This window comes from Oncorhynchus mykiss, chromosome 21 (assembly GCF_057628025.1).
Source record: "Oncorhynchus mykiss isolate SJ-2025 chromosome 21, ASM5762802v1, whole genome shotgun sequence".
Lineage (NCBI taxonomy): Eukaryota > Metazoa > Chordata > Actinopteri > Salmoniformes > Salmonidae > Oncorhynchus > Oncorhynchus mykiss.
The window spans coordinates 15,685,169-15,710,938 of NC_143042.1; the positions used below are offsets into that span (position 1 = coordinate 15,685,169).

General features: G+C 45.1%; 1 protein-coding gene across 50 annotated transcripts in view; it reads right to left on the minus strand.

Moving 5' to 3' along the window:
- Positions 1–25,770, minus strand: part of LOC110501039 (CUGBP Elav-like family member 2) — a 221,329-nt gene that overhangs the window by 16,957 nt on the left and 178,602 nt on the right. For 26 of the 50 annotated variants that reach the window (XM_090214091.1, XM_090214076.1, XM_090214055.1 and 23 more), the window contains 2 exons: positions 9,080–9,241; positions 8,018–8,081 (listed from right to left, as the gene is read on the minus strand). In XM_090214091.1, the coding sequence (XP_090070217.1) occupies positions 8,018–8,081; positions 9,080–9,241 (226 nt within the window). Of the gene's footprint in view, positions 1–8,017; positions 8,082–9,010; positions 9,242–25,770 lie in introns of all 50 variants that reach the window. The other 24 variants (XM_090214078.1, XM_090214062.1, XM_090214066.1 and 21 more) reach the window with 1 other exon arrangement.

Below are 25,770 nucleotides of genomic sequence, written 5' to 3' on the forward strand. Positions count from 1 at the left end.
CTCGCACCCTGCACTGTGTGTGACAGTAGCGTGTGTGTGTGAGAGAGAACGTGTGTATGTGAACAGTTAGAGAGTGTGTGTGTGTGTGTGTGTGTGTGTGAGAGAGAAAGTGTGTATGTGAGCAGTTAGTGTGTGTGTGTGTGTGTGTGTGTGCGTGAGACAGAGCGCGTGTGTGTGAATAGAGAAATATGGCGTAGTAGATTGGACATATGCTGAAGTGCTGTTTAGCTTACTGAGAGACAGCTGGTCAAGGCTCCATAAGGCAGACAGACTCACTCTGTAGGACAGAGCAATGAAGCCCCAACGACCAACTCACAGAGAGAACTACGCCCGTTTATAGAACACTCCTGTGGACCCAGGAAAAAGGGGCGGACACCTTGTCAAATGCGAGGTATGTGTCGTATATACAGTCTGAATGTATATACAGTACCATGAATACACACAATACACACACACACACACAACATCACATGAACGAGACACCATGAAGAAGATTTTGGCACCTGGGTGAATGGTTAAAGGGCGTTAGGATGATTATTTTTCCACTAACAGTTTTCATTGGACGAGATGGCTCAACCCAGTATGACCAATAAAGAGAAGGCGCTAGTATGATTGGTTAGTGAGGTGCTCGTGTCCCGATTGGCCCGTCTGACAGCGTGGAAGAACAAGCGTTGAAATCTTCTGTCTTCTCTTCTTCCGGGAACAGCCTGATCAGAATGTTCCGTTTCTGTGGTTGCCGTGACGACCGGCCTGGACAGGAGGTGTGTGTGTGTGTGTGACGCAGTCACAGTGCAGACTTCTCATGCGATAAACAACACGTGTACATCCGCCAGCTGTCTGTTGTTGCCTGCTCATATATTTGCTGTTGTCTACTCATATACATGCTGTTGCCTGCTCATATACATGCTGTTGTCTACTCATATACATGTTGTTGTCTACTCATATACATGTTGTTGTCTACTCATATATATGTTGTTGTCTACTCATTTACATGTTGTTGTCTACTCATATACATGCTGTTATTTACTCATATACATGTTGTTATCTACTCATATACATGTTGTTATCTACTCATATACATGCTGTTGTCTACTCATATACATGTTGTTGTCTACTCATATATATGTTGTTGTCTACTCATTTACATGTTGTTGTCTACTCATATACATGTTGTTATCTACTCATATACATGTTGTTATCTACTCATATACATGTTGTTGTCTACTCATATACATGTTGTTGTCTACTCATATACATGTTGTTGTCTACTCATATACATGTTGTTGTCTACTCATATACATGTTGTTGTCTACTCATATATATGTTGTTGTCTACTCATTTACATGTTGTTGTCTACTCATATACATGTTGTTGTCTACTCATATACATGTTGTTGTCAACTCATATACATGTTGTTGTCTACTCATATACATGCTGTTGTCTACTCATATATATGTTGTTGTCTACTCATATACATGCTGTTGTCTACTCATATATATGTTGTTGTCTACTCATATACATGTTGTTGTCTACTCATATACATGTTGTTGTCTACTCATATACATGTTGTTGTCTACTCATATACATGCTGTTGTCTACTCATATACATGCTGTTGTCTACTCATATACATGTTGTTGTCTACTCATATACATGTTGTTGTCTACTCATATACATGTTGTTGTCTACTCATATACATGTTGTTGTCTACTCATATACATGTTGTTGTCTACTCATATACATGCTGTTGTCTACTCATATACATGTTGTTGTCTACTCATTTACATGCTGTTGTCTACTCATAAATATGCTGTTGTCTACTCATATACATGTTGTTGTCTACTCATATACATGCTGTTGTCTACTCATATACATGTTGTTGTCTACTCATTTACATGCTGTTGTCTACTCATAAATATGCTGTTGTCTACTCATATACATGTTGTTGTCTACTCATATACATGTTGTTGTCTACTCATATATATGCTGTTGTCTACTCATAAATATGCTGTTGTCTACTCATATACATGTTGTTGTCTACTCATATACATGTTGTTGTCTACTCATATACATGTTGTTGTCTACTCATATATATGCTGTTGTCTACTCATATACATGTTGTTGTCTACTCATATATATGCTGTTGTCTACTCATATACATGTTGTTGTCTACTCATATACATGCTGTTGTCTACTCATATACATGCTGTTATTTACTCATATACATGTTGTTGTCTACTCATATACATGTTGTTATCTACTCATATACATGTTGTTGTCTACTCATATACATGTTGTTGTCAACTCATATACATGTTGTTGTCTACTCATATACAGTGCCTTGCGAAAGTATTCGGCCCCCTTGAACTTTGCGACCTTTTGCCACATTTCAGGCTTCAAACATAAAGATATAAAACTGTATTTTTTTGTGAAGAATCAACAACAAGTGGGACACAATCATGAAGTGGAACAACATTTATTGGATATTTCAAACTTTTTTAACAAATCAAAAACTGAAAAATTGAGAATTATTCAGCCCCTTTACTTTCAGTGCAGCAAACTCTCTCCAGAAGTTCAGTGAGGATCTCTGAATGATCCAATGTTGACCTAAATGACTAATGATGATAAATACAATCCACCTGTGTGTAATCAAGTCTCCGTATAAATGCACCTGCACTGTGATAGTCTCAGAGGTCCGTCAAAAGCGCAGAGAGCATCATGAAGAACAAGGAACACACCAGGCAGGTCCGAGATACTGTTGTGAAGAAGTTTAAAGCCGGATTTGGATACAAAAATATTTCCCAAGCTTTAAACATCCCAAGGCGCACTGTGCAAGCGATAATATTGAAATGGAAGGAGTATCAGACCACTGCAAATCTACCAAGACCTGGCCGTCCCTCTAAACTTTCAGCTCATACAAGGAGAAGACTGATCAGAGATGCAGCCAAGAGGCCCATGATCACTCTGGATGAACTGCAGAGATCTACAGCTGAGGTGGGAGACTCTGTCCATAGGACAACAATCAGTCGTATATTGCACAAATCTAGCCTTTATGGAAGAGTGGCAAGAAGAAAGACATTTTTTAAAGATATCCATAAAAAGTGTTGTTTAAAGTTTGCCACAAGCCACCTGGGAGACACACCAAACATGTGGAAGAAGGTGCTCTGGTCAGATGAAACCAAAATTTAACTTTTTGGCAACAATGCAAAACGTTATGTTTGGCGTAAAAGTAACACAGCTCATCACCCTGAACACACCATCCCCACTGTCATACATGGTGGTGGCAGCATCATGGTTTGGGCCTGCTTTTCTTCAGCAGGGACAGGGAAGATGGTTAAAATTGATGGGAAGATGGATGGAGCCAAATACAGGACCATTCTGGAAGAAAACCTGATGGAGTCTGCAAAAGACCTGAGACTGGGACAGAGATTTGTCTTCCAACAAGACAATGATCCAAAACATAAAGCAAAATCTACAATGGAATGGTTCAAAAATAAACATATCCAGGTGTTAGAATGGCCAAGTCAAAGTCCAGACCTGAATCCAATCGAGAATCTGTGGAAAGAACTGAAAACTGCTGTTCACAAATGCTCTCCATCCAACCTCACTGAGCTCGAGCTGTTTTGCAAGGAGGAATGGGAAAAAATGTCAGTCTCTCGATGTGCAAAACTGATAGAGACATACCCCAAGCGACTTACAGCTGTAATCGCAGCAAAAGGTGGCGCTACAAAGTATTAACTTAAGGGGGCTGAATCATTTTGCACGCCCAATTTTTCAGTTTTTGATTTGGTACAAAAGTTTGAAATATCCAATAAATGTCGTTCCACTTCATGATTGTGTCCCACTTGTTGTTGATTCTTCACAAAAAAATACAGTTTTATATCTTTATGTTTGAAGCCTGAAATGTGGCAAAAGGTCGCAAAGTTCAAGGGGGCCGAATACTTTCGCAAGGCACTGTACATGCCTTTAACCTCAGAAAATAATCTCCATTTCCCAAAAAATACAGTTCTGTTCTTCACTTCACAACCTGGACATTATAAATATATTTAGTAGCACATTTTGAAAAACTTGTTCCAACCAGTCATCCTGATAAACAACATCATTCTTGTAAAACACATCTATCTCTATAAGACAATGTCTAATCTTATTAGCATAGCCCTTTTTAAGAAACTCATTTGTCACAGAGTGCTTAATTGGTAAGGAAAACTCCTAAAGGAGAAAGAAACCTGAAGAGGAACAAGACAGACCCGAGAATAGCTCATCTTCTTCAGTCTGACCATTGTTTCACACTAACACTCCGATAAAGCATGATGAAAGCCACGGTATGTGCTGTGTTAGAAGTAGTCCCTATGCTATTGCATAACACACTGTATTTTTCCACTCTGCGGATGGAGGGCAGCGCTGTCGAGTGGCTTTGTCACTTTGTGGGTTTAGAGTGGAGCGGATGACTCAATCAGGCTCGGCTGAGTGGAGAGACACTGATCTGACCCTACACTCTATACACTCAGTCAGTCAGTCAGACACACACACAGATGGGAGGCCTAATGCCACTTAATCAAGCGAAACAAGTTATAACACCATTCCCAAGAGCAGGGGTGTTCAACTCCCACCCTACGAGGTGCAGAGCTGGCTGGTGTTCTGATCTGCCTAATCATTAATTGCACCCAATCAGTCCCTGCTTAGAGGGCAACAATGGAACAAGGCAGTGGAACTGGCTTCAAGGTCCAGAGTTGAGTTTGACGGCCCCGGAGGATGACTAAGACTAGGAGACACAGCTATTTGTATGTGACAAATAAAATTGGATTTGATTTGGTTTGACTAGAGAGCAGAACAGAAGACTCATCAACGCTACCAGTTTACCATCACTTTAATGTGGACAGAACAGCTATCTATAATATCAAACCTCTCTACTGTACCTGTTCATAAAGACTGAGATCTAAGGAAGCTATTCATGTACAATGGCTACACTTCGTCTGGAATGTGAAACAGCAGAGAGCACCTGTCCTGAAAATGCAACATTTACAGTTGAAGTTGACATACACTTAGGTTGGAGTCATTAAAACTAGTTTTTCAACCACTCCACACATTTCTTGTTAACAAACTATAGTTTTGGCAAGTCGGTTAGGACATCTACTTTGTGCATGACACAAGTAATTTTTCCAACAATTGTTTACAGACAGATTATTTCACTTATAATTCACTGTATCACAATTCCAGTGGGTCAGAAGTTTACATACACTAAGTTGACTGTGCCTTTAAACAGCTTGGAAAATTCCAGAAAAATGATGTCATGGCTTTAGAAGCTTCTGATAGGCTAATTGACATAATTTCAGTCAAGGAGGTGTTCCTGTGGATGTATTTCAAGGCCTACCTTCAAACTCAGTGCCTCTTTGCTTGACATCATGGGAAAATCAAAAGAAATCAGCCAAGACCTCAGGAAAATTGTAGACCTCCACAAGTCAGGTTCATCATTGGGAGCAATTTCCAAATGCCTGAACCACGTACCACGTTCATCTGTACAAACAATAGTACGCAAGTATAAACACCATGGGACCACGCAGCTGTCATACTGCTCAGGAAGGTGATGGGTTCTGTCTCCTAAAGATTAACGTACATTGGTGCGAAAAGTGCAAATCAATCCCAGAACAACAGCAAAGGACCTTGTGAAGATGCTGGAGGAAACAGGTACAAAAGTATCCTTATCCACAGTAAAACGAGTCCTATATTGACATAACTTGAAAGGCCACTCAGCAAGGAAGAAGCCAATGCTCCAAAACCACCATAAAAAAGCCAGACTACAGTTTGCAAAAGCACATCGGGACAAAGATCGTACTTTTTGGAGAAATGTCGTCTGGTCTGATGAAACAAAAATGTAACTGTTTGGCCATAATGACCATCGTTATGTTTGGAGGAAAAAGGGGGAGGCTTGCAAGCCAAAGAACACCATCCCAACCGTGAAGCACGAGGGTGGCAGCATCGTGTTGTGGGGGTGCTTTGCTGCAGGAAGGACTGGTGCTCTTCACAAAATAGATACACCATGAGGGATGAAAATTCTGGGGATATATTGAAGCAACATCTCAAGACATCAGTCGGAAAGTTAAAGTTTGGTCGCAAATGGGTCTTCCAAATGGACAATGACCCCAAGCATACTTCCAAAGTTGTGGCAAAATGGCTTCAGGACAACAAAGTCAAGGTCTTGGAGTGGCCATCACAAAGCCCTGACCTCAACCCTATAGAACATTTGTGGGCAGAACTGAAAAAGCGTGTGCGAGCAAGGAGGTCTACAAACCTGAGTCAGTTACACCAGCTCTGTCAGGAGGAAGGGGCCAAATGTCACCCAACTTATTGTGGGAAGCTTGTGGAAGGCTACGTGAAAAGTTTGACCCAAGTTAAACAATTTAAAGGCAATGCTACCAAATACTAATTGAGTGTATGTAAACTTCTGACCCACTGGGAATGTGATGAAAGAAATAAAAGCTGAAATAAATAATTCTCTCTACTATTTTTCTGACATTTCACATTCTTAAAATAAAGTAGTGATCCTAACTGACCTAAGACAGGGAATTTTTACTAGGATTAAATGTCAGGAATTGTGAAAAACTGAGTTTAAATGTATTTGGCTAAGGTGTATGTAAACTTCCGACTTCAACTGTATCAGAAAGAGGAAGCTCCAGTATTGGGGCTATACAGCTGGCAGGCTGTGCTGTGTACTCTGGGCTGTATAGCTTTAGGGAGCCTCTGTATGCCGCCTGGGCTGAGCTGGGCTGGGGCTCTATCGTAAGCGCTAGCTAGCTAGCTGGCTCTAATTGAATGCTCATTGGGGTAATTGAGCCTCTCACAGCTCTCCGACTCCTCATGCTGAAGACTGGGACCAGATGTCACTGAGCTGTCTCACATCTACTGCCAATCACGTACGGTTGCCCAGCGACAGATGGACGGCCAAAAGGATTCCGGAATGCAGCCGCGATTTCGCTTCCAGTTCCAAGTCCCTGAGCGTTTCTGTAGGTAGGTGTGTGTGTGTGTGTGTGTGTGTGTGTGTGTGTGTGTGTGTGTGTGTGTGTGTGTGTGTATGAGAGAGAGCGTTCTAACAGCCGTTCACTGAGGTAAAACATCCTCAGAGCCCATCCTCACTCAACTACACCACATCAACCAACATTACTGTCTCTTAAAAATGTTCCCAAGTCCAGAACGCTCAACCCACCTATTTTGCAAGACACAGATACGCATTTTAAAAACTTGAGCCAATGAGCTTACTACTTTAGGAATACATTATTTCTGCCCTGCAACAACCAGTTCCTGAAATCCGTCGAGTTTTGCACTACTTATTAGAATGCCTTTTTTCCTTCAGTGGTGCTGGCAATTACAGTACTCCTGTGCCGATAGCTGCTATAAATATTCCCCCTCTGCCTCTCTCTGTCAGCCAGCTAAACAGTCTACAATTAGGAGCTGACAGCTTACTGAGCACCCAAGGAGAGGGAGAGAGCGAGAAAGAGAGAGAGAGGGAGGGAGAAAGAGAGGGTGGGAGTGAGGCGGCAAGAGGGAGAAAGGCAGGGCGTAGGAGGACGGGAGAAAGGGGGGGGGGGGGGTATGACAGGGTGGGGGATTCAGAGAAAGCAATTGAAGGAAAGAAGGAGAGGAGATACAGAGACAAAGGAGCGGGACAAAGAGGATAAAGGATGGAGAGAGATAGGTGGGAGTGTGTGTAGGAGAACATGCAGAGGAAAAGACAAAGGTGACCAGCAGGGGGAAACAGTGAGCAGAGCTCCTCTCTCATCTCTCTCTATTTTCCTTCTGTGTTGCCTTAGTGCCGGACTAAACATCCCTCCTTTGAGGCCTGGTACACTCTTCTGTCCTGATGGATAACAGACTCAAGACAAATCTGAACAACAGCGACATCTCAGAAAACGAGTTGCTGCATTGTTTCTACAATATTACTCTGTGTGTGTGTGTGTGTGTGTGTGTGTGTGTGTGTGTGTGTGTGTGTGTGTGTGTGTGTGTGTGTGCATCTACATGACTCACCTGCCATCTGTTGGATCCCACTGAAGGCTCCAAGGTTACTGGAGGAGGTGGCCTGCTGGAGCAACTGAGGGAGAAAGAAAGAGAGGAGCGATAGAGAGATAGATAGAGAGATAGATAGATAGAGAGATAGATAGGAAAATAATAAAAGAGAGAGAAACAGAGTGAGGAGGAATGATTGGAAATACAAACAGTGATCACCCTCACTATCTTTTCTCTGCTTAGTATCTTCATGATCTTGGTAGCATTACTGCATGTGGGCTATAGGCTATATAAACATTGATTATGACATCTACTACTGTGCATCTAACCACTGAGTCCCTGAGACATGTACAATTTCAGAATAGAACACAGAGTAACTGTAAAAAAAAAACCTCAAAGGCTTATGTACATTTACTGCCGTACATATACAACTTTGTACACCTAGTACACCTATTTACACGTTTACAGTTTCAGGAAAGATCCTAGCTGTGATGAAGGGGACTCAAGGAAGAGTAGACTGGTCTGTTTCAGAGAGTTTGGGGACAGAAGGTTTCAGAGTGAAAGAGGGAAGAGGATCAGTTCTGAAAGAGGCTACCGGAGGAAGGGGGTCCTAAGAATGAATTGAGAGGGGGGTTCTGAAATGCTATAAAGTACTGAAGAAGGGAGGGGGAATGAGGCTTCTGAACACCACGTGCCAATCTGTCAATCAATCACCGCTGTGACCCAATAGGATGACAATTTTAGACATGGGAAAGACCTCTTATTGGATCGCACCAGCGATTGGCCCCGCCCATTGAACCTTGACCCCTATGATTCAAAGGCCTCATTTCCCTGTCACGGCTACACCCCCTGACAGAGGGAGAAGGAGGGGGGAGTGGACTCTTAAGGGAGAGGAGAGGGGGAAAGGGGTAGGAAGCAGGGTCTGACTCTCTGGGGGTGTGGACGTGGGGGGTGGGGAGTCGGCGGTTGGCGACGGCAGGGAGGGTAGTGGGGGGCGGGGAGGGTGGCACTGACTGCGGCGGCGACGGATGCGTTGGCTGCGGGGCTGCAGTAAGGGGTGGGCGACGCGGCGTGTCCTCTTACAGCCAGATACTGCGGGGTGAGGCCGCCCAGCCCTGTCAGACTCCCCCAGGTGGTGGCGTTGTTGAGCTGCTGCATCTGCTGAGCCAGCTGCTGCTGCAGGCGTCGCTGCTCCTTGTCCTTCTGCGTGTCGGCAAACTTCACCACGATGGGAGACGAGCAGCCCTGAGGGAGGGAGGAGGGAGGGTGGGGGAGAAGGGGGAGACAGGGTTCAGTATTGCACAAGGAATTTTCTAAATTCATATTCAAATTACACCAACATTTAATTGGTTTCACAAGAAATTGGTTACAAACTAAACCTAACACAACATAGGTACAATGCAAGCTGACACACACGTAACACGACACTAACAAGCACACACAACTAAGGGGAAGGGACTAGCTTCCCATAAGGGCCAGTTATCTTACAGTCCACAATGGGTTTATTTCCACAGAAAGCGATTTCCTGAGTTCTAAAAGTATTTCATCATCTCACGGAGAGTGGGAGTGGGGAAAAGAAAGAGCGAGATGAAGAAGGACGGGGAGACGGAGGTAGAGAGAGAGAACAGAGATGGTCAGAGCGACGGGGAAACGGAGGTAGAGAGAGAGAACAGAGATGGTCAGAGGGACGGGGAGACGGAGGTAGAGAGAGAGAACAGAGATGGTCAGAGGGACGGGGAGACGGAGGTAGAGAGAGAGAACAGAGATGGTCAGAGGGACGGGGAGACGGAGGTAGAGAGAGAGAACAGAGATGGTCAGAGGGACGGGGAGACGGAGGTAGAGAGAGAGAGAACAGAGATGGTCAGAGGGAAAGGGAGACAGAGGTAGAGAGAGAGAACAGAGATGGTCAGAGGGACGGGGAGACAGAGGTAGAGAGAGAGAACAGAGATGGTCAGAGGGATGGGGAGACGGAGGTAGAGAGAGAGAACAGAGATGGTCAGAGGGACGGGGAGACGGAGGTAGAGAGAGAGAACAGAGATGGTCAGAGGGACGGGGAGACGGAGGTAGAGAGAGAACAGAGATTTCGAGAGCTTAGAGAGAAAATGAGAGAATCAGAGCATTGTGTCTGTAAATGAGGTACATGTGTTTCTGTATGTGTGTGTGTGTCCTCTACGTGTGTGTGTTTGTGTCTTTGCTGGTGACAGTACTGTTTGATTCTGAATCTTGGATAACAGCTTGGATAAGGAAAAATAATTTGGTACTGGTAAATAGTCTGGTCATTGTTATTTTATTGTGTTACTTTTTATTACATGTTTTACCTTGTTTATTTAGTAAATATTTTCTTCACTCTTTCTTGAACTGCATTGTTGGTTAAGGGCTTGTAAGTAAGCATTTCACGATAAGGTCTACCTGTTGTAGTAACAAATAACTTGCGCACACACACACGCACACACACACACACACACACACACACACACACACACACACACACACACACACACACACGCTAAACAGTGAGCTGTAACAAAAAAGACACAGCAGAGGTGATTTAACTACAGAGGACACTAAACCACAGACATTATAATCTATCATATCACACCAGTACATTACTCAAAGCCTAACTGGGGAGGAAAACCTGCTCAAACACACACAATCTGCCACGGGAGAATAAAAGGCTTTTAATTGAAACATTTGGTTGGAGGCGAGTTTTCAGACTCAGTTAGGGAGTTTGTGACGGGGTTTGGCTCATACTGTGTTCGCCATCCTAACCAGATGGCATATATATATCACCTCTCTATCATACTATAGGGCTGGCCTGTGTGTCTGTCTGAGTGACTGTCTGAGTGTGGGTGTGTGTGTCTCTCACTGTGTGTTCATTTCTGAGGGTTTGACTGTATCTATCAGCCGATGAACATGTCTCTTTAGCTGAAGGCAGCTCAGCCATATTTACTGCCTCTCTCCAGCACCTATTTCCTCCCTTCATTCTGACGAGCAGACGAGAGATAAAGAAGGGAGAAAATTGCATTCGGAGGAGAGTCAGTCAGGGGGCCTCTTGTGTTAGAGCGTATTCCCCCTGGAGACGGGGCTCCCTCTCCCTCTCCCTCTGCTAAATATCTCATTACTCCAGCTGACACCCAGCAGGCCTGGAAAACACGGCCCAGAATGAGAGGCCGATCCTGGGAGGGGGTGGAGGGGCAGGGGCCATAGAGCTCCAGAGACTGATACTTGAGTGATTTGGGCTAAATCATGGCTTTTCTCTAAGGGGGGATTTCTGACCTGAGTTTAGAATGCGTAAATATAACATAATTCCCTTTTGATGCACTTCTCTCTCATTGCATATTCTGACCTTGAACTTGAGCATGAGAACAGCATGCTACTCACACGCTATTAGTTTGGGGTGGAGATGAAATGAAGGTGTGGCGGAGGTGTGTCTGCAGATACGCCGTAGTCTGACCTCGACTTAATTCCCAAATGATTCCACCACTTTCGCACGCAAATAAAGTCTAGTGAACCTACCGGTTCCAAGTGGAAAAAGCAACTACTTTCTTTTTTCCCCCGATAGAAATAACACCGTTCTCCATGCACTCGAATTTACAACTTGATAAGAGCTATTGATAAGAGCTATTGATAAGAGCTATTGATAAGAGCTAGGTAAATGAGTCATACATTTGGATAAGGGTATCGTAAGTATAAATGACACTTGTTGATCCATTTAACCTTATAATCACTGAAGACAAATGTGAAACCATACATAACGGCAGCAAATGTAAGCACATCAACACATAACTTTCCCACAGTAAAGTTTATGAAAGGCTGAGCCTTGTAACTTGTAGGGATGGGCACTCTCGAATATCTTAATTATAGGCTACCCCGACTTACTCTAGTTCCATCATGTTAAACATTATCCACTGTCAATGTTGACTGCCAGTAGACATAATAACCACACATATTCAACTATTGTTAGTTCCCTTCAGTTGGTATAGCCGACATTATCATTCCATTTAATGACATTGTTTTGTTTACCTTCATTTGCTTCCTCTGCAAATGCCGTCACGGCCCTGTGGTTGTTGCGGAGGCTCATTAGTACCAGTTGATAATATTTTTTTTTTTAAATACATTTATGCTAATTAAATGGTTATATGGAGTGGAGCGCAGACCAAGCCGTAACCCAAAGCATACTTGTCCGTGTCATCCCATAACCTGGTCTCAGAGCATTTCATATTATTCTGAAGGTAAATCCTTTTTGTATGGTATGTATTCATTTGTGGCTGTCCATCACCTGTTTCGTATGATACTGTATGTTACGAATGACATGTTACGAATTTGCAAAAGGTAAAATATGGTACGAATTTGCGAAAATGTAGTAAATGTTACGATTTTGCGAAATGTATAATATGTTACGAATTCTAGCTAGGTGGCTAACGTAAGCTAGCCGGCTAATGTTAGCTAGGCTAGGGGTTAGGGTTAAGAGTTCGGTTAAAGGGTTAAGGTTAGGGTTCGGGGAAGGGTTAGCTAAATAGCTAAATAAGTAGTATGTAGTTGAAAAGTTGCTAATTAGCTTAAGTTATCCGTGAAGAGATTTCAACTCGAATCTTTGGGTTGCTAGACGTTCGCGTTATACGTCCGACAAAATATACTACTTTTGTTTTTGTCTTAAGTAACCATACCAAAAAGTAAAAAATCATACTAATTTGGGGGTCCCGGATGTACTTTCACTATGCTACGTTTAGTCTATAAGACCAGGCTGCATCCCACAGTTCCATGATTAGTGCAGCAAGGCAATAGACGAGGGTATAGCCTACTATTATACACTATTCTCCCTATTATAATTATATGTACACTAATCTTCCAACATTACCATGGGTTAAAGAATGTGGCAATTTTCAGAACAAATCAAACCACCGTTTTCTTTCCTTCATGCGTAACTCTAGTATCTCTAAACCTGTTTTTCATGTTTCATAAATACTTTCCTAAACCTAAATTAATCTACAAGACAAGAGTATTTTTAAATCTACCAATTGGTGCTGAAACTGAGACAAATACGTGTATATTGAGATGGCTTTCTTTCACTTATCCCAAATATTTTGAAACTGTTCTCTCAATATATTCTAGCCTGTCAACAAAATGTGAACTAAAAGGTTCACCGTATTTAAAGGGATGGTTTAAGAGAAATCTACTGAAAACCCTATTGAATATAAACTCCTCAAGACAATATGTTTGCCAGCAAGTGGGAGGGTTTTCAGAATGACATTTATTCACTGAGCGTAAGAGCGCATTACGAGACTGAATAAGGTATATCTGAACACCAAATACTGAGAAGTGCATAGGAGAGTCATACATTTTCTCTCTCTCTCTCAATTCAATTCAATTTAAGGGCTTTATTGGCATGGGAAACATAAGTTAACATAGCCAAAGCAAGTGAAGTAGATAATAAACAAAAATGAAATAAACAATAAAAATGAACAGTAAAAATTACACTCACAAAAGTTACAAAAGAATAAAGACATTTCAAATGTCATATTATGTGTAAATAGTTAAAGTACAAAAGGGAAAATAAATAAACATAAATATGGGTTGCATTTACAATGGTGTTTGTTCTTCACTGGTTTCCCTTTTCTTGTGGCAACAAGTCACACATCTTGCTGCTGTGATGGCACACTGGTAATTCACCATGTAGATATGGGAGTTTATCAAAATCAGGTTTGTTTTCTAATTTTTTGTGGATCTGTGTAATCTGAGGGAAATATGTGTCTCTAACATGGTCATACATTTGACAGGAGGTTAGGAAGTGCAGCTCAGTTTCCACCTAATTTTGTGGGCAGTGTCTTGTGGGCACTGCCTACAACGGCCTTTCTCAATAGCAAGGCTAAGCTCACTAAGTCTGTACATAGTCAAAGCTTACCTTAAGTATTGGTTAGTCACAGTGGTCAGGTATTCTTCCACTGTGTACTCTTTGTTTAGGGCCAAATACCATTCTAGTTTACTCTGTTTTTTTGTTCATTCTTTCCAATGGGTAAAGTAGTTATTGTTTTGTTTTCTCTGTGGGGTCTGTTTGTGTTTGTGAACAGAGCCCCATGACCAGCTTGCTTAGGGGACTCTTCTCCAGGTTAATCTCTCTGTAGGTGATGGCTTTGTTATGAAAGGTTTGGGAATCGCTTCCTTTTAGGTGGTTGTTGAATATAACAGCTATTTTCAGGATTTTTATCATTAGCGGGTATCGGCCTAATTCTGCTCTGCATGCGTTAACTGGTATTTTATGTTGTATACGGGGGATATTTGTTGCGGAATTCTGCGTGCAGAGTCTCAATTTGGTGTTTGTATCTTTTGTGAATTCTTGGTTGGTGAGCGGACCTCAGACCTCACAACCATAAAGGGCAATGAGTTCTATAACTGATTCAAGTTTTTTTTGCCAGATCCTAATTGTTATGTCGAATTTTATGTTCCTTTGATGTCATAGAAGGCCCTTCTTGCCTTGTCTCTCAGCTTGTTTCCAGCTTTGTGGAAGTTACCTGTGGCGCTGATGTCTAGGCCAAGGTATGTATAGTTTTTTGTGTGCTCTAGGGCAACGGTGTCTAGATGGACTTTGTATTTGTGGTTCTGGTAACTGGACCTTTTTTGGAACACCATTATTTTTGTCTTACTGAGATTTACTGTCAGGGCCCAGGTCTGACATAATCTGTGCAGAAGATCTAGGTGCTGCTGTAGGCCCTCTTTGGTTGGGGACAGAAGCACCAGATCATCAGAAAATAGTAGACATTTGACTTCAGTTTCTAGTAGGGTGAGACCGGGTGCTGCAGACTGTTCTAGTGCCCTCGCCAATTCTATGATACAGTAGAAGTCGGAAGTTTACATACACTTTAGCCAAATACATTTAAACTCAGTTTTTCACAATTCCTGACATTTAATCCTAGTAAAAATTCCCGGTCTTAAATCAGTTAGGATCACCACTTTATTTTAAGAATGTGAAATGTCAGAATAATAGTAGACAAAATTATTTATTTCAGCTTTTATTTAATTCACCACATTCCCAGTGGGTCAGAAGTTCACATACACTCAATTAGTATTTGGTAGCATTGCCTTTAAATTGTTTAACTTGGGTCAAACTTTTCACGTAGCCTTCCACAAGCTTCCCACAATAAGTTGGGTGAATTTTGGCCCATTCCTCCTGACAGAGCTGGTGTAACCGAGTCAGGTTTGTAGGCCTCCTTGCTCGCACACGCTTTTTCAGTTCTGCCCACAAATGTTCTATAGGGTTGAGGTCAGGGCTTTGTGATGGCCACTCCAATACCTTGACTTTGTAGTCCTGAAGCCATTTTGCCACAACTTTGGAAGTATGCTTGGGGTCATTGTCCATTTGGAAGACCCATTTGCGACCAAGCTTTAACTTCCTGACTGATGTCTTGAGATGCTGCTTCAATATATCCACATCATGATGCCATCTATTTTGTGACATGCACCTGTCCCTCCTGCAGCAAAGCACCCCCACAACATGATGCTGCCACCCCTGTGCTTCACGTTTGGGATGATGTTCTTTGGCTTGCATGCCACCCCATTTTTCCTCCAAACATAACGATGAAGACAGAAGACATTTCTCCAAAAAGTACGATCTTTGTCCCCATGTAGAGTTGCAAACCGTAGTCTGGCTTTTTTTATGGCGGTTTTGGAGCAGTGGCTTCTTCCTTGTTGAGTGGCCTTTCAGGTTATGTCAATATAGGACTCGTTTTACTGTGGATATAGATACTTTTGTACCTGTTTCCTCCAGCATCTTCACAAGGTCCTTTGCTGTTGTTCTGGGATTGATTTGCACTTTTCGCACCAATGTACGTTAATCTCTAGGAGACAGAATGCGTCTCCTTCCTGAGTGGTATGACGGCTGCATGGTCCCATGGTGTTTATACTTGTGTACTATTATTTGTACAGATGAACGTGGTACCTTCAGGCATTTGGAAATTGCTCCCAAGGATGAACCAGACTTGTGGAGGTCTACAAAAAAAATTCTGAGATCTTTTTAATTTTCCCATGATATCAAGCAAGTTTGAAGGTAGGCCTTGAAATACATCCACAGGAACACCTCCAATTGACCCAAATTATGTCAATTAGCCTATCAGAAGCTTCTAAAGCTTTGACATAATTTTCTGGAATTTTCCAATCTGTTTAAAGGCAGAGTCAACTTAGTGTATGTAAACTTCTGACCCACTGGAATTGTGGTACAGTGCATCATAAGTGAAATAATCTCTCCATAAACAATTGTTGGAAAAATTCCTTGTGTCATGCACAAAGAAAATGTCCTCACCGACTTGCAAAAAATATAGTTTGTTAACAAGTGGAGTGATTGAAAAACGAGTTTTAATGACTCCAACCTAAGTGTATGTAAATGTCCGACTTCAACTGTATATATGCTGAAGAGTGTGGGGCTTAAGTTGCATCCCTGTCTCACCCTGTGGGGTGTTTTTTTGCCTAATTTTAACCGCACACTTGTTGTTTGTGTACATGGGTGAATACATGGTCTGTTGTATGGTAATTTGGTAAAAAGCCAATTTGACATTTGCTCAGTACATTGTTTTCACTGAGTAAATGTACAAGTCTGCTGTTAATGATAATGCAGAGAATTTTCCTAAGGTTGCTGTTGACGCATGTCCCATGGTAGTTATTGAGGTCAAATTTGTCTCCACTTTGGATTGGGGTGATCAGTCCTTGGTTCCAAATATTGGGGAAGATACCAGAGCTAAGGATGATGTTAAAGAGTTTAAGTATAGCCAATTGGAATTTGTGTCCTGTATATTTTATAATTTCATTGAGGATTCCATCAACACCACAGGCCTTTTTGGGTTGGAGGGTTTGTATTTTGTCCTTTTGTTCATTCAATGTAATTAGAGTGGGTTCAATGGGTTCTGGTAGTCTTTAATAGTTGATTTTAAGATTTGTATTTGATCATGTATATGTTTTTGCTGTTTGTTCTGTTATAGAGCCCAAAATATTTGAGAAGTGGTTTACTCACACATCTCCGTTTTGGATAGATAACTCTTTGTGTTGTTGTTTGTTGAGTGTTTTCCAATTTCCCCAGAAGTGGTTAGAGTCTATGGAATCTTCAATTACATTGAGCTGGTTTCTAACGTGCTGTTCCTTCTTTTTCCATAGTGTATTTCTGTATTGTTTTAGTGATTCACCATCGTGAAGGCGTAGACTCAGGTCTTCTGGGTCTCTATGTTTTTGGTTTCTCAGTTTCTCAATTTCTTTCTTAGGGTTTTGCATTCTTCATCAAACCTTTTTTCATTGTTGTTAATTTTCTTCTGTTTTCTGTTTGAATTTTTTTAGATTTGATAGGGAAGCTGAGAGATTAAATATACTGTTTAGGTTTTCTACTGCCAAGTTTACACCAGTATTACAGTGAAACGTTTTGTCCAGGAAGTTGTCTAAAAGGGACTGAATTTTGTTGTTGCCTAATTGTTTTTTGGTAGGTTACCACACTACTTTCCTCCTACCTATATAATTTATTAATATTGTGCAGTTCCTTTGGCGTTGCTGCCTCATGATTGAGTATTGCTCTTTTCAAGTAGACTGTGATATTGCTGTGATCTGACAGGGGAGTCAATGGGCTGACTGTGAACGCTCTGAGAGACTCTGGGTTTAGGTCAGTGATAAAGTAGTCTACAGTACAACTGCCAAGAGATGAACTATAGGTGTACCTACCGTAGGAGCCTCCCATTGACTATGTACATACCCAACGTGCGACAGAGCTGCAGGAGTTGTGACCCATTTTTATTGGTCATGTTGTCGTAGTTGTGACAAGGGGGGCATATAGGGGAGGGAATGCTGTCACCTCCAGATAGTTGTTTGTCCCCCTGTGCTGAGGGTGTCAGGTTCTTGTCCAGTTCTGGCATTTAGGTCGCCACAGACTAGTACATGTCCCTGGGCCTGGAAATGACTGATTTCCCCCTCCAGGATGGAGAAGCTGTCTTCATTAAAGTATGGGGATTCTAGTGGGGGGATATAGGTAGCACACAGGAGGAAATTTTTCTCTGTTAAGATTTCCTTTTGAATTTCTAGCCAAATGTAAAATGTTCCAGATTTTATTAATTTAATGGAGTGAGTAAGATCTGCTCTATACCACATGAGCATACCCCCTGAGTTCCTTCCCTGTTCACACCTGGTAGTTTGGTGGATGGGACTACCAGCCCTCTGTAACCTAGAGGGCAACCAGTGGGTCCGTCTCCTCTATACCATGTTTCTTGTAGGATGACAATGTCTGTATTTCTGATTGATGGCAGATGACCTCAGGCCTTGGATATTCCAGGATGAGATAATGAAGGCTTTGTGTTTCATAAAGTGTCCAATGTTGTTAGTTGTGTGGTTTTGCCTCAGACCAGTAAGTGTGAGAGAGCCTGCTGAGCATCTGGTACATACCATTGGCTTGGGCTAGTGTAAGAGTGGGAGTTGGGCCTGTTTGCCTGATCACAGCCTGGGCGTATGTGTGACTTTCATGTTGAAGCCCTCTTTGCGGGAGTGGGGGGCATGGGGTGGGCAGGAGAGGCATAGGTCTGATCTGAAGGGGCCTAAATGGGGTATGGGCATGGTTGACTTGGTGAAGTGTTGATTGGTTGGGGTGTGGTGGATGTGGCTGGTGGGGCTGTGGGTCTTCTTGGCGTGGGTCCTCTATGTGTAGGTCCGGGAGGGGAGGGGGGTCCCACAGGCCTGGGAGAGTGTCTTGCTGGTCTGGGCGGGGTGTCTATTGAGCTGTTGCTCCTGTGTGGGGTGTTGGGGCTGCGGTTGAGGGGCGAAGGTGGGTACTGATGCCTTGTATAGGTGGACCTGGTCATAAAGGCTGTTCAAGTCCAGGGTGGAGTGGTGGGCCAGGTAAACATTTGGTTTTGAGGCAGAGTCACGGGAAAATACTTGCGTTTACCCCGCTGCATGGTAGCGGGGGGGGGGGGGGGGGGGGTCTTCTCGTGGTAGCAGGGTGGAGATAACCACTTGTGCGTTGGGGAAAGTAGAAGAAGCTTTTTCATCACTCTCTTGAATCACTCTCTTGAGTGCTGTGGCCACCCCCGCAGAGAAGCTAGCAGAACAGCCCACCTCAGACCCTTACCATAGCCTCGACATCACAGCAGGACAGACAAATTAAGAACCCCAAGCCCAGTGGATCCCACCCCCTCTGAGCCCCCCCCCCCCCCCGTCAGCCACCCTGATATCCCTCCTGACAATCCCCCCACACCCACTGAGGACATACACAAGCCACAGATTGTACTTCTTATGGACTCAAACGGGAAATATATACAAGAAAATAAGCTATTTATTTTCTCTCCCTCCCTCCCTCCCTCCCTCCCTCCCTCCCTCCCTCCCAATAAAACAGGGCTTAACATTAGTAGGATAAGAGCATCTGCTACATGGCTAAAATTTAAAAGATAAATGTAAAGAAGTAATAAAATGAATGGAAAAATATGTAAATGCAATAGATAGATGATAGATAGAATACTCTATAAGTATTCCTGAGTGGCGCAGCGGTCTATGCCACTGTATCTCAGTGCTAGAGGTGTCACTACAGACCCTGGTTCAATCCCGGGCTGTATCACAACTGGCCGTGATCGGAAGTCCCATAGGTGGTGCACAATTGTCCCACCGTCGCCTGGGTTAGGGGAGGGTTTGGCCGGAGTAGGCCGTCATTGTAAAATAAGAATTTGTTCTTAACTGACTTGCCTAGTTAAATAAGATGATGAAATGTAGCCTCATATGGTCAGTCAGACTTATACATATAAACGGGTTAAGTGACAATGGGGTTTCAGAAGGCCATGTGTTTTTGTGGTTCTGGATGGCCAGTTAGCTAGCAACAATGACAAGAAGCTACCATTTGGGAAAGTATATGGACACAAATTAGTGGATTCGGCTATTTCAGTCAAACCCGTGGCTGACAGGTGTATAAAATCGAGTGCACAGCCATTCAATCTACATAGTCAAACATTGGCAGTAGAATGGCCTTACTGAAGAGCTCAGTGATTAGGATGCCACCTTTCCAACAAGTCAGTTCGTCAAATTTCAGCGTAGTGGTAGGCCACACAAGGTCACACAGAATGAGACCGCAGCGTGCTGAAGCACGTAAGGCGTAAAAATAGTCTGTCCTGAGTTACAACACTCACTACAGAGTTCCAAACTGTCTCTGGAAGCAACATCAGCACAATAACTGTTCGCCTGGAACTTCATGAAATGGGTTTCCTTGGCAGAACAGATGCACACAAGCCTAAGATCACCACGCGCACTGCCAACCATTGGCTGGAGGGGTGTAAAGCTCACCGCCATTGGACTCTGGAGCAGTGGAAACACGTTCTCTGGAGTGATGAATCACGCTTCACCATCTGGCAGTTCGACAGACGAATCTGGGTTTGGCAGATACCAGGAGAACGCTACCTGCCCAAATGCATGGTGCCAACTGCCGAGTTTGGTAGAGGAATAATGGTCTGGGGATGTCTTTCATGGTTAGTTCCAGTGAAGGTGTCATGTACTGTCATGTTGTGTCTTGTCTCTGTCCTTTCCCTTCACCCTGTCTCCCTCTGCTGGTCGTTGTTAGGTTACCTTTTCTCCCCCTCTTTCCCCCAGCTGTGCCTTGTCTCCTCCTAACCACCTCGTCACCCCTTTTCCCACCTGTTCCCTTTTTTCCCTCTGATTAGTCCCCTATATCTCTCTCTGTTTTTGTTCCTGTCCTTGTCGGATTCTTGTTTGTTGTGTTTCATGCCTGAACCAGACTGTCGTCATGTTTGCTGTAACCTTGTCTTGTCCTGTCGGAATCTGCCGGTCCGTCTGAGCCTACCTATGTTTGGTAATTAAAGAAGCTCTGTCTAAGTTAATTCGCTTTTGGGTCCTCATTCACGCACCGTAACAGAAGAATCCGACCAAGAATGGACCCAGCGACTTCGGATCCTCTCCACTCAGCCGTCGGGATCCAGGGAGCGATGCTAGGCAGACACGAGCAGGAAGTGTCTGCTGCTCGACATGCCGTTGAGACCCTGGCCACCCAAGTCTCCAACCTCACAGAACAGGTTCACCATCTCCGCCTCGATCCACCGGCCACTTCCAGGGCTTTCGAATCTCCGGAGCCCAGAATCAATAACCCGCCGTGTTACTCTGGGGAGCCCACTGAATGCCGCTCGTTCCTCACCCAGTGTGATATTGTGTTTTCTCTCCAGCCCAACACTTACTCCAGGAGCACTGCTCGTGTTCCCTACGTCATATCTCTCCTTATTGGACGGGCTCGTGAGTGGGGCACGGCAATCTGGGAGGCAAGGGCTGAGTGTACTAACCAGTATCAGGACTTTAAGGAGGAGATGATACGGGTTTTTGATCGATCTGTTTTTGGGGAGGAGGCTTCCAGGGCCCTGTCTTCCCTATGTCAAGGCAATCGATCCATAACAGACTACTCTATTGAGTTTCGCACTCTTGCTGTCTCCAGTGGCTGGAACGAGCCGGCCTTGCTCGCTCGTCTTCTGGAGGGTCTCCGCGCAGAGGTAAAGGATGAGATTCTCTCCCGGGAGGTTCCTTCCAGCGTGGATTCCTTGATTGAACTCGCTATTCGCATTGAGCGACGGGTTGATCTTCGTCACCGAGCTCGTGGAAAGGAGCTCGCGCTCTCCGTCGCCCCCCTCTCCGCATCACTACCATCTTCCTCTGCCGGCTCGGGTGCTGAGCCCATGCAGCTGGGAGGTATCCGCATCTCGACTAAGGAGAGGGAACAGAGAATCACCAACCGCCTCTGTCTCTATTGCGGTTCCGCTGGTCATTTTGTCACTTCATGTCCAGTAAAAGGCCAGAGCTCGTCAGTAAGCGGAGGGCTACTGGTGAGCGCTACTACTCCTGTCTCTCCTTCAAGATCCTGCACTACCTTGTCGGTCCATCTACGCTGGACCGGTTCGTCAGCTTCCTGCAGTGCCTTAATAGACTCTGGGGCGGAGGGCTGTTTTATGGACGAGACCTGGGCTCGGGAACATGACATTCCTCTCAGACAGTTAAAGGAGCCCACGGCCTTGTTCGCCCTGGATGGTAGTCCTCTCCCCAGGATTCAGCGTGAGACGCTACCTTTAACCCTCACTGTTTCTGGTAATCATAGTGAAACCATTTCTTTTTTAATTTTTCGTTCACCTTTTACACCTGTTGTTTTGGGCCATCCCTGGCTAGTTTGTCATAATCCTTCCATTAATTGGTCTAGTAATTCTATCCTCTCCTGGAACGTCTCTTGTCATGTGAAATGTTTAATGTCTGCTATCCCTCCTGTTTCCTCTGTCTCTTCTTCACAGGAGGAGCCTGGTGATTTGACAGGGGTGCCGGAGGAATATCACGATCTGCGCACGGTGTTCAGTCGGTCCAGGGCCACCTCTCTTCCTCCACACCGGTCGTATGATTGTAGTATTGATCTCCTTCCGGGAACCACCCCCCCCCCGGGGTAGACTATACTCTCTGTCGGCTCCCGAACGTAAGGCTCTCGAAGATTATTTGTCTGTAGCTCTTGACGCCGGTACCATAGTCCCCTCCTCCTCTCCCGCCGGAGCGGGGTTTTTTTTTGTCAAGAAGAAGGACGGGTCTCTGCGCCCCTGCATAGATTATCGAGGGCTGAATGACATAACAGTGAAGAATCGTTATCCGCTTCCTCTTATGTCTTCAGCCTTCGAGATCCTGCAGGGAGCCAGGTTTTTCACTAAGTTGGACCTTCGTAACGCTTACCATCTCGTGCGCATCAGGGAGGGGGACGAGTGGAAGACGGCGTTTAACACTCCGTTAGGGCACTTTGAATACGGGGTTCTTCCTTTCGGCCTCGCTAACGCTCCAGCTGTCTTTCAGGCATTAGTCAATGATGTCCTGAGGGACATGCTGAACATCTTTGTTTTCGTTTACCTTGACGATATCCTGATTTTTTCACCGTCACTCCAGATTCATGTTCAGCACGTTCGACGTGTCCTCCAGCGCCTTTTAGAGAATTGTCTTTTTGTGAAGGCTGAGAAGTGCACTTTTCATGCCTCCTCCGTCACATTTCTCGGTTCTGTTATTTCCGCTGAAGGCATTAAGATGGATCCCGCTAAGGTCCAAGCTGTCATTGATTGGCCCGTCCCTAAGTCACGCGTCGAGCTGCAGCGCTTTCTCGGCTTCGCGAACTTCTATCGTCGTTTCATCCGTAATTTCGGTCAGGTGGCAGCTCCTCTCACAGCCCTTACTTCTGTCAAGACGTGCTTTGAGTGGTCCGTTTCCGCCCAGGGAGCTTTTGATCTCCTCAAGAATCGTTTTACATCCGCTCCTATCCTTGTTACACCTGACGTCTCTAGACAGTTCGTTGTCGAGGTTGACGCGTCAGAGGTGGGCGTGGGAGCCATTCTTTCTCAGCGCTCCCTCTCTGACGACAAGGTCCACCCATGCGCGTATTTTTCTCATCGCCTGTCGCCGTCGGAACGTAACTATGATGTGGGTAACCGCGAACTGCTCGCCATCCGGTTAGCCCTAGGCGAATGGCGACAGTGGTTGGAGGGGGCGACCGTTCCTTTTGTCGTTTGGACTGACCATAGGAACCTTGAGTACATCCGTTCTGCCAAACGACTTAATGCGCGTCAGGCGCGTTGGGCGCTGTTTTTCGCTCGTTTCGAGTTCGTGATTTCTTATCGTCCGGGCTCTAAGAACACCAAGCCTGATGCTTTGTCTCGTCTCTTCAGTTCTTCAGTAGCCTCCACTGACCCCGAGGGGATTCTCCCTGAGGGGCGTGTTGTCGGGTTGACTGTCTGGGGAATTGAGAGGCAGGTAAAACAAGCGCTCACTCACACTCCGTCGCCGCGCGCTTGTCCTAGGAACCTTCTTTTCGTTCCCGTTCCTACTCGTCTGGCCGTTCTTCAGTGGGCTCACTCTGCCAAGTTAGCCGGCCACCCTGGCGTTCGGGGTACGCTTGCTTCCATTCGCCAGCGTTTTTGGTGGCCCACCCGGGAGCATGACACGCGTCGTTTCGTGGCTGCTTGTTCGGTCTGCGCGCAGACTAAGTCCGGTAACTCTCCTCCTGCCGGCCGTCTCAGGCCGCTTCCTATTCCCTCTCGACCGTGGTCTCACATCGCCTTAGATTTTGTCACCGGACTGCCTTCGTCAGCGGGGAAGACTGTTATTCTTACGGTTGTCGATAGGTTCTCTAAGGCGGCTCATTTCATTCCCCTTGCTAAGCTTCCTTCTGCTAAAGAGACGGCACAAATCATCATCGAGAATGTTTTCAGAATTCATGGCCTTCCGTCAGACGTCGTTTCGGACAGAGGTCCGCAATTCACGTCTCAATTTTGGAGGGAGTTTTGCCGTTTGATTGGGGCTTCCGTCAGTCTCTCTTCCGGCTTTCACCCCCAGTCTAACGGTCAAGCAGAACGGGCCAATCAGACTATTGGTCGCATCTTACGCAGTCTTTCTTTTCGTAACCCTGCGTCTTGGTCAGAACAGCTCCCCTGGGCAGAATACGCCCACAACTCGCTTCCTTCGTCTGCGACCGGGCTATCTCCTTTTCAGAGTAGCCTCGGGTACCAGCCTCCGCTGTTCTCATCTCAGTTCGCCGAGTCCAGCGTCCCCTCCGCTCAGGCTTTTGTCCAACGTTGCGAGCGCACCTGGAAGAGGGTCAGGTCTGCACTTTGCCGTTATAGGACGCAGACTGTGAGGGCTGCTAATAAGCGTAGAACTAAGAGTCCTAGATATTGTCGCGGTCAGAGAGTTTGGCTCTCCACTCAGAACCTTCCCCTTAAGACGGCTTCTCGCAAGTTGACCCCGCGGTTCATTGGTCCGTTCCGTATTTCTCGGGTCATTAATCCTGTCGCAGTTCGACTTCTTCTTCCGCGATACCTTCGCCGCGTCCACCCGGTCTTCCATGTCTCCTGCATCAAGCCCGTCCTTCGCGCCCCCGCTCGTCTCCCCCCCCCCCCCCCCCCCCCCCCCCCCATCCTTGTCGAGGGCGCACCCATCTACAGGGTCCGTAGAATTTTGGACATGCGTCCTCGGGGCCGTGGTCACCAGTACCTCGTAGATTGGGAGGGGTACGGTCCTGAGGAGAGGAGTTGGGTTCCCTCTCGGGACGTGCTGGACCGTGCGCTGATCGAGGATTTCCTCCGTTGCCGCCAGGTTTCCTCCTCGAGTGCGCCAGGAGGCGCTCGGTGAGTGGGGGGGTACTGTCATGTACTGTCATGTTGTGTCTTGTCTCTGTCCTTTCCCTTCACCCTGTCTCCCTCTGCTGGTCGTTGTTAGGTTACCTTTTCTCCCCCTCTTTCCCCCAGCTGTGCCTTGTCTCCTCCTAACCACCTCGTCACCCCTTTTCCCACCTGTTCCCTTTTTTCCCTCTGATTAGTCCCCTATATCTCTCTCTGTTTTTGTTCCTGTCCTTGTCGGATTCTTGTTTGTTGTGTTTCATGCCTGAACCAGACTGTCGTCATGTTTGCTGTAACCTTGTCTTGTCCTGTCGGAATCTGCCGGTCCGTCTGAGCCTACCTATGTTTGGTAATTAAAGAAGCTCTGTCTAAGTTAATTCGCTTTTGGGTCCTCATTCACGCACCGTAACAGAAGGGAAATCTTAAAGCTAAAGCATACAATGCCATTCTAGACGATGGTGTGCTTCCAACTTTGTGGCAACAGTTTGGGGGAGGCCCTTTCCTGTTTCAGCATGACAATGCCCCCGTGCACAAAGTGAGGTCCATACAGAAATGGTTTGTCGAGATTGGTGTGGAATAACGTGACTGGCCTGCACAGAGCTCTGACCTCAACCTCATCGAAGACCTTTGGGATGAATTGGAACG